At 50.6% G+C, this 9,600-nt stretch overlaps 1 protein-coding gene across 1 annotated transcript; it reads right to left on the bottom strand.

The window, feature by feature from the left end:
• Positions 1-851: 851 nt before the first annotated feature.
• ZIC3 (Zic family member 3) lies at positions 852-4,660 on the bottom strand (the record flags this gene model as incomplete). The annotated part of the gene is made up of 4 exons (XM_081277640.1): positions 4,536-4,660; positions 3,111-4,334; positions 1,857-2,020; positions 852-1,031 (listed from the first exon to the last, which is right to left on the bottom strand). The coding sequence occupies exons 2-4, from the start codon at positions 4,165-4,167 to the stop codon at positions 852-854; spliced, it is 1,401 nt and encodes a 466-aa protein (XP_081133766.1). The 5' UTR covers positions 4,168-4,334; positions 4,536-4,660.
• Between the last annotated feature and the right edge of the window lie 4,940 nt (positions 4,661-9,600).

The raw sequence follows: 9,600 nt of genomic DNA, 5'->3' as shown, positions 1-9,600 counted from the left end.
GATCTGAGTGAGTTATAAATACCAACAAACAAGATTCAATTTGCTCATTCTCCTCTTTGTAGAAGGAGGCTGTTACAAAACAAGAGAAAAGAGTCAGTGGTTCAAAAATTGTAAATTGTGTTCTTCTTTCAAAACAATAAATTTTTAATGCTAAAGCAGTTATAATCAAAAGCTGTACAGAATTTGTTAGAAAACATTTATCCATAAATATTGTTCAGTTCCCGGCACTTGCAGCAATAATTAAATTACAAACGATAAATATGGCATCAACGGATATGTATTTACAAAAAAAAAAGTTATTACAAAAGGCAACTGTATACTAAACGTCACAATCTGTGTAGAGTAACATCATATCCTCAGCCTGAAAAAATACTGAACAGTTTCGACCCCATTAGACAAAGATACATTCACAAGTGTAATGCTTTGAAGAAAAAGTTCAAGACATAACAGGACTTTGGCATGGTTTAAGACTGTGAGAGTTTAAACAATCACCACTAAGGCGAAGAAGAAATTCCATCAGTTTTAACATCACCACCACCAAGCCTTCTATAACTTCCTCAAGAAACAGGACAAATGTTAAAATGAACTGAAGGAGTCTCAGAATGGGGTATGCAGAGAGCAAGAGGAAGGGGAGAAAAAAGCAGTGAAAAGATTTTGTAAAAAATCCTTCAAATGCCAAAATGTATTTTCTAATCCTGAGAAAAGGGCATGGCTACTTTGGGATTTTGCCCAAAACCTTCCTGGACAATTGCAATTAACAAGATGTAGCCCTATGTATGGCCTCTTGCTTTAAAACTCCATTTCCATCTGATTGGTCTCAGTTTTCTTTTTAAAATGCATTTTGGTTGTCCTCAGACGTACCATTCGTTAAAATTGGGAGGAAGTCCAGGGTTGTGGCTGGTGCTAGTTTGAACTGCAGAAGGGGTTTTAGTGGTATCTTTACTGTTTGCAGAAGCTATAGCGGGTGGAGTGGAAGATTCATAGCCTGAACTGGCAGCAGGGGAGGAATCTGACCCTTGAGATTCATGAACCTAAAATTAACATGTATATATTATAATGAATATAATTCCAACCGACAATGTGCAAGCAAAAACAAGAGCAGAATTTGAGCACTGTAAGAGCAAGACCGCCCAGTGACCCACTTAACATTTTTTTTTTTTTGCTGCTGTTGTTCTGTTTTTATTTTTATTTTCCATATTACCCATGTCTAGAAAACCCGGACATATTCGTCAAAAACGAGGTTCCATACTAAGGCATTATGGAAAAGGAATAAAGCACTCCATTTTAGTCTTGCCACTTCAAAAATGCTGACTCCGTGGATGGAGTAGGTGAGCAGTTACTCTGAGGGACCCCATAAAATAGTCACTCCCAGCCCAGGTTTCACCAAGCCGCTTCCGGCTTGGGGAAGCAGGTATAGAGAAGAGTGGCACAGGGACCCTGGACGCTGCCTGCCAAGTCTTTAGACAAATGTGTGGGAATCAGACCGTGCTCCTCGGCCCCATTGTTTTATCGAAAGCCGAAGAGCAAATGAACGACCCTCCCCCGGGTTCGGCGCGGCCACTCTCCATTCCCACCGCAGGCTGAGCCGGTAAGAGGCGGCCACTGCAGCCTCAAGCCCAGGCGAGCTCGGCTAGAGCTTCCCAGTAAACAACTGATAGTTCCTCCACTCTCTCCCCCTCCCAACTCTGCTCTCTCCTGCCCCCCCCATCCCCAAAATGGGTTCAAGGTGTCACCGCTGCAGCAAATCGGATTTAACGTGGAGGACAGAGGGTTGGCAGCGCGGGCGCTTCCGTTCCGCGGCCCAGTGTCGGGCCGGGTGTTTACAAACCGCCGACCGCTAATAAAGAGGTAATTACCTTCATGTGTTTGCGCAGGGAGCTCGGGTGCGTGTAAGACTTGTCGCACACTTTGCAGATATAGGGCTTATCCGAGGTGTGCACATGCATGTGCTTCTTGCGGTCGCTGCTGTTGGCAAAGCGTCTGTCACAGCCTTCAAATTCACATTTGAAAGGTTTCTCACCTGCAAAATGTAAAAATGCAAAAGAGAGAAAATAGTCAGGGCCGGGAGCTTCCCAGAGAGGAGCAGCGCGAGACTGAGAGCCCAGCAGTCTTCCCGGAGGGAATGCAAACTAGGGGAGACTGGGACATCATTTTTCCCTGGAGAAAAAAATGGAGAGGGTTGGTTGAGTCCGCTGGGCTGGGAAGGAACGGGGCGGGAGTGGGGCAGGGCCGGCCCAGAACCTGATCATCCCTTTGTTCTCGCAGGACAAGAAAGCTCCTGGCTCCTCAGAAGTTTCCCCCAACTTGTGGTTCCAGTCTACCGGGCCATGTTCAGCCACCATCACGGCGATGTAACCGAGCCCGGCGGGACAATGGATCGGGGATGGGACAATCCCATTCAGTCGCTTCTTTGTACCTTTTAATTTGCCTCTTTCACATGTAGCGGTTTTGCCAAGTCCAGTATTAAAAAGCCTGGGCAGTGGTACTTAGTGTTCGAAAACAGAAAAAATACATAAATCCAGGGGCTATAGACAGTTTTACAAGATGCTCTGAACAAGCCACGAAACTGTGGTGCTTTTTCTACTTTAGCTTTCCTCCGGGAGGACTGAACTGAACCAGGAACTCCAAATAAAAATAGTTTGACAAAAGTATCAGTCATTTAATTAGGAGATGTGCCAATCAAGTGTAAAAAAGAGCGGAAGTATCCGAAAGTTAGTTTTCATTAGCATTTCTATGGTTGCCTTCCTAGAATGTGTGCCGAGAGGCTAAATCGCTTGTAAGCAATATGCTCTCAACACATTCGGAGTCTCTTCATAGTAACCCAGAAAGGGATACAAAAAGAGGCGGCGCCAGTTTGTTCCCGGGCTCGAGAAGGTCCCAATTAGTTCCTGAGACTGCAGAGCAGTCAGCCCGAGAAGTTTGAACTGGGCAAAAGTGCCTCAGGTCGGGGTGGGCCGGGATGGAGGGGCACTGACAGCGCTTCATTCCGGAACGGCCTTGGCGGGGCGCCGCCCCTCTTCTCGGCGTTCACCCGTGTACCCTGCGTTCCGAGTCCGCTCGGTAGCCGGGTTCCCCTAGCGAACCCCTCACCCACCTGTCTTTCCCCTTACCTGTGTGGGTCCTCTTGTGGATCTTGAGGTTCTCAGAGCGGGCAAAAATCTTCCCGCATCCCGGGAAGGGGCACGGGAAGGGCTTCTCGCCCGTGTGTACTCGGATGTGGTTGACCAGTTTGTACTTCGCCTTGAAGGACTTGCCCTCGCGGGGGCACTCCTCCCAATAACAGACGTGGTTGTTCTGCTCCGGGCCCCCCACATGCTCCATGGTGACATGCGTCACCAGTTCATGCATGGTGCTGAAGGTCCGGTCGCAGCTCTTCTTGGGCCGGCTTAGTTGAGCTTCGTCGATCCACTTGCACGACAGCTCCTGCTTGATGGGCTGCCTCATATAACGGAAGAAGGCGCCCGGCCCGTGGTGGGCCGCCACGTTCACTCCCATGTTCATGTTCATGGGGCTATAGTTGGGAAACTGCGCGCTGGCGGCATAGGGGTCCGTGCGCGGGCTGGCCACCGGGCGGTAAGGGTCAGGACGGCCAAACAGCTCTCCACGCAGCCCCAGGTGGACCTGGTTGTTGTCCACGTGCCCTGTGGGCGACGGGTGCCCAGCGCCCTGCTCATGCAGCCCGGGAAAGAGCAAGTAACCAGGGGGCTCAGGAATACCAGCTGGAGCGTGCAGGCTGCTAGCGGAGCCAGCAAAGAGCCCGTGCTGCCCGCTTCCCGAGGCTGCCTCGCTGAGCCCAGAGCCGCGCTGGCGGAAAAGAAAGTCGCGCGTGGAGTTGAAGGCAGCGGACGCTGCGCCGCCGTAGCTGGGTACCTGGCTGGCATGATGATGGTGATGGTGGTGGTGATGGTGGCTCAGGGCGTTGGCGTAGCCCGAACCCTGCGGCGTGAAAGCCGAGCTCTGGCTGGAAGACAGATCGTGTGCCGCGGCTGGGCTGAGCTTGAAGGCAGCAGCGGCAGCAGCGGCGGCGGCAGCGTGGGTTGAGTCCCCGAAGGGATTCAACCCCATGCCCGCTGGCTCGCGGTTGGGCATCTCGTGGTGGCGCGGCGCGCCAAAGCTGCCCACTCCCAGCCCGGGGAACTGCGGGCCTCCGTCCAGGAGCATCGTCATAGGTGGGGCGTTCTGGACACGGGCGATCCGGTTTAAGTGAGCAAGGGTGCAGGAGAGGGAGATTTTCGAAGTGCCGTAGTGCCGTAGGGAAGGCGGCAGCCGGATACAACTAGGACACCGCCAAGGCGCTACCAGGAGCCGCAACTTTCCGTGGCTGCGAGAGTCTCCTGCAGAGGGATAGGAGGGAGGAGGGGAAGAAAAAAGGGGGGTGGGTTTGAGGGAAAAGGAGGAGGGAGGAGAAGGGAGGAGGAAAGACTCTGGGAGTAGACCTGGTTTAACAAACTAACAGGAGCGCACAAAGAAAAATAAGCTAAATAATAAGTGGAGGGCGGGGTTTGCCAATCCTGTCCCGGGCACCCCTCCTCTACCCGAGAGCGCGGAACCCTGGGGCCAGGAGGCTGGATACCGGCCTCCCGGCTGGGCCGCTCCAAATAGCGGAGCCTGATCGCGGCCGACAGGCGGGCAGCGGGCAGCAGGCAGGCTCGATCTTCGCCGCTCCCCTCACGAGTCCCAGCCTCTTCGCCTCCAGAGTAATGTCCTTGGACTGATAAAGTCAATCACTCACTCCTCTCACATAAACCGAGCGGGAGGCCGGGCGGCGCGCGCCAATGGGGAGCCAGCTGGCCTACAGTCACCTGACCCCCGGCCCGGCCGCCCATTGGCCGCCGCCACACTGATTGACAACGCAGAGCGGAGAACATGGCAGCCTGGGTAGAGCGACCGCAGCTGATTGGGCAGCTGCCGGGCGCCTGGCAGGTGAGGCGGCGGCTGCCTGGTGTCCGCGAGTGGGCTCCGCGGGGACTGTGCGGCTGTGGGGAGCTGGGGCCAGGCTTCAGCCGGCAAGTGGCGGGGCGGAGCTGGGCCTCTCTGTGACTTCGTCTCGGCCCCAAGAGGGCCCCAAGCACCCCTCGCGCGCCCTTTACCCGCTTTGGCTAAAGAAACTCTTTGCCCTGTGAGGATCTTTTCCACCGCCACGCCTTCTCCGTCGGCGCGGTGTTCGATGTCCAGTCCCGCTTGCCCCCTCCCCGCAACCTCACCACCTTGAGAACGTTCTTCCTTGGTAGCCGCAGGGCGCAAATGCCAGCGTGAGCGTAGCAGTTCCGCGCTCCTGGCCCAGCTGCTGCTTCCACCTCACACGCCACTACGAGTATAAGGTCCCAAGACCCCAGACCCAGGCCGGGCCATCTCCCTGCCCGTGGCCCCAGCTGGCGGCAGCGGTCCAAGGCCCAAACGCGAAGATTGTAATTAGACCCGATCTCCTATACTTCCTTCTGAACCAAGCTTTGACCCTTTAGTTTGTGAGTAGCTGTTTTACTCGCCGATACCTACTTCCCCCAGCACACACCAGACACAACACAGCAAACGTACAACACAATAAACTTAAGCGCACAGCAGGAAACACGAACGCAGCACAGTAAACACAAGCACGCCATATGAAACACGCACAACACACTAAACATGTACACAACATAATAGTAAGCAAAACCAATAACAACGCTACACACAACACAATAAGCACAGGCACACAAGTAGACACAATAGAGTAAATATACATAATACCAAACACGCACAAATACTAGACACGCACAAATACTAGACACGCACAGAACACATTGTACGCAAAACACAACACACAAACACATAGTAAACACACTAGACCCACACAGAATCAGCGTGGTTTCCGTATCACTGGGCTAATCAGCTTTGAATTCTCAACATTTTCAAACGCAAAAGCAGGGAGGGGGAATGGGGACTGTGAGATGGAATTTTCTTCCCTCTGAAGCCTGAGCTTTGCTCTCTTCTACTCCTACCGGGGAAAGCACGTAGTGACCTAGGGAACTGCTTACCCCTTAAGGATTTACTTTCCCTGGGCGTGTGTTGGAGTCGCCCCCCGCCGCCGCCCTCCGTCTGGTGCAAGGTCTTTCTTGGACAAAAATGACCAGGTTCAGACAGGGTTATAATTCCACTCAATTTTCTGTCTACCAACGCATTTGCAAGGAATGCAGGAGAATGAGAGTAGGAAAAAAGACCGAGAGAAAGATGGCTGTGATTGTCACATCTCTAGCGGGCCGAGCCCCAAAGTCTGCGCCTTGAGGCAGCCTCACAGCCTGGCCGCCATCTCTCTGTAGGAAACAGAACATCTGATCAAGTTCAGAGGCGCCAGGAGAGACCGCCTCAAGCAGCGCTTTATAACTGCAGTCTTTCACTTCCTGCCCCCCAATCTGCCTGGCCTGACCAACACTTCACTACCTTCTTTGCCAGTTTGCTGGGGGAAAACCCTGAGGATACCACATCTTACTGTAGTCGCCCCTTCCCATCAAACTCGCCCCAATCTCCCTCCACTTCCAGAGCTCTCTCCCCAGGTTGGAAGGTGAGTTCATTGCTGACTTAAATTATTGCATCTACCGAAAACAGGCTCTCCAAGAAGGGTTTCATTGTCGCTCAGCAGAGGGTTTCTTTGCGGGGCTGGGGGTGTTTCAAAGAAGAATAAATATGCTTAAATCATGCAAATGAATTCCCTAGAGTCAGGTTTATAAAAAGGGAAGATTGCTTTTCTTTCTTTTCCCTTTCTCTTCATTTTCCCCTTTCTTTCCTTCCTTCCTTCCCTCTACCTCTCTTCACCTCCCATCACCCCCCACCGACCCTGGGCATGTTGCTGGTTGGGAAAAGTTTGGATTTCCTCAGAGCCCTTTCTGGGAGAGTGATTCTTCAGGTTTGGGCACCGGGAGGGGGCGGTTGTCCTGCTTTGGCCCGGTCAACCCTCAGCGAGAATTTCCGGGTGTCCCAGCTGGTACCTGGATAAACGAGGGCCTTGCGCGCTTGGGAGTCAGGGAAGGCTACCCCGCAAGGGAACGCAGAAGGGGAGCTGCCGCGAGAGCCTAGCATTCTCCTTTTTTTGGGGAGGAGTCTCGAACGCAGGGCTTGAGGATATTGCCGCGTCTGACCTACCGGGTACCCAATGTCCGTTTTGATGCAGCCACATTTCGATAATTAATTGCCTCCAGCACGTGCTCTGTAGTCCCTGGAACAAAAAGGCATAATTCAATTAGATCATCAGCCGAGAAGGTGTGGGGGGGTGCTTGTTAAGGGGCAGACCTGAGGCGGTTCAGCTAGGCCAAAACCCTGGGTGGTGGAGCTCTTCCCCGGGCAGCCCGGCCCATCCCGAGTGTGTGGTTCTGAGGGGGTGTCCTTACTTAGTGAAGCGCTGGGGTCCAGGATGCCCCCAAAGGGAGGAGGAGGCTGGGGGCTTTGTGAACAGCAGGGTAAAGTCAGGCCATTTCGAATTCCTGTTTCGCTTGGTCTGGGCAGAGCTTTCCTTTTTGGGGAAGGGGAACCCTGACTCTTAAAACTGGATAGAAAGCGACATCTCTCCAGAAATTGCAAATCACCGCATGAGAGGGGGGAGAAGAAAAGCACCCCCCACCACTCAAAAGCAAATCACTGCTAAGGTGAGGGAAAAAATGTTAAGTGGTTTCCCCTCCTCCCCAAGCACGGTTTTTGGAGGACACCCTGAGAACAACTTGGGGGGACAGGAGGCTTTGGGGATCTAAGTCTGAGAGCAGGGTGGGTGATGGCTCAGACAGGAAAGAGGGAAGGAGAAAAGTTTTTGCACACAGTCTAGGACCAGGCAGGAAGAGCTCTCTTCTTTTCATTTTTCAGGTGGAGAGAGGAATCACAGCGCTGGGAAGGGCAGGACCACTGGAACCCCAGTCGTGATTCTTATTTTACGCTATAACCGAGGCTCCCTCAAAAGCTTTGGCTTACTGGGGTTTACATGTGTATTAGGTAGCCTAAATTAACCAATAAATCTCTTTTATGCATCCCCCAGTTGTATGTGGTCTAGTCTAAATATCCACTTGTCTGTATGGATAGGAAATATAATGGGATCCTTTCCCTCACTCTGGGTTCAAATAGTAAATAGGAAAAAGATTTATTTTTACCCCCATATCTAAAGCAATAAATAAAACTAGAGAAACTGATCATTCCAAACTAGCTCAGTTTTTGAGTCAGATTTTTAGGATCTATCCTGAAGAAGTAGGAGGAAAAGAGAATATCTTAGGGATAGTAGGATAGAACTGGTTTCTCCGAACAACCCAGAACCCCCATCTACAGCGCTTTGCCTTTCCTTCCAGCCTCCTGAAGAACAAAACATGTATAGCACATTGTGTTATCATGCAGGACTTCTTTCTAAACCCATTTTCTGTGGTGGACTTGAAATGATCCTAACTCGGAGACCTAGCGATTTTCTTTAAGTCCAAGGGAAACACTGTTTTCTAAATACAATACACTGTTTTGTATTTAGAAAAGACTTGCAATCTAACACTCCCAACATTTTAAAGACCCTTTAAACCCAGCAAGCGGATTTCCGTTCTGTCAATGCTTCCTGATTTATTTCAATAAATGAATCTTTGAATTCAGGAAGGGAATTATTCCAAGAAGCTGAATTTGGTGCCCCTGCCTCTCCCTAGTGGAGCACAAAGTGTTTCTCGTTGAAACATGTCCTTGAAACTCACCATTATTCTCACTTTTTTCCCCTGGTAAAGGACACTTTCTTTACATAAATGCCTACCCTCTCTTTAGAGTTCCAGATCTTTTAAAAAGAAAAACTGCAAATGGCAATAAAAAATGAAGGGGGAAGAAAGCTGGGGAAAGAATGCATTTTTAACTCCTCTTTATTTTTATGCTAAGATAAAGCTCTTAATTGGCTTCGGAGGCTGAGCTGAACGATCTCTGGGACCTGCGGACACACTCTCCAATCACTCGCTGAACTCCAGATTTTATTGACTACATGAGTTTTCACTAAAGTCCCATCATTTGACAAATATTATATAAGCCCTCAATACCTTTAAAATTCAATAGAGAAGGAACAAATAGATATTGTTTATCAAACCTTTTTACATATCTGTTTTGTCTTTGTCCTCTGCAGTTCAAGGCATATTGTTGCCTAATGTAATGAAATGCAAACCAAACGAGAATGAGACATTTTCATTGTACTTGTCAATCAGGGCTGTGCAGACAGATATATACACTTGAACTTCAGAGACACAGGCTTAAGTAAATAGGGCTGAACTTGGAGAAGGAAAGCTGAGAGTTGAATTAGAGCTATTAGAGCTATCAGAATCCAGTTTGGGATTATGAGAGGAGTCCCTGAAATAGAAGAAGTGGAGTGAAACCCTAGGTGGCAGGCAGTGCTTATCAGCCAAGTGTGGGTGAAAGGCTCATGATGATCTGTGGTCCTGGCCCTCTGGGTCCTGTTACCAAAGAGTATCTTTACTGCTCTGTGGGTATCCAGCTGTTAGCCTCCAGTACCAGTATAGCTCCTGATGCCAGAAGGGCAAGAAGACATTCCCTTTCTAGATCAGAACACCTTAGAGGAGGGAAGTACCCAGGCTAGGAGAGAGGCAGATCCAGGCAAAAAACACAGAAATATGG

Source organism: Spermophilus citellus, assembly GCF_964194105.1.
Source record: "Spermophilus citellus genome assembly, chromosome: X".
NCBI classification, from domain to species: domain Eukaryota; kingdom Metazoa; phylum Chordata; class Mammalia; order Rodentia; family Sciuridae; genus Spermophilus; species Spermophilus citellus.
This window is presented reverse-complemented; position numbering and strand designations above follow the sequence as displayed.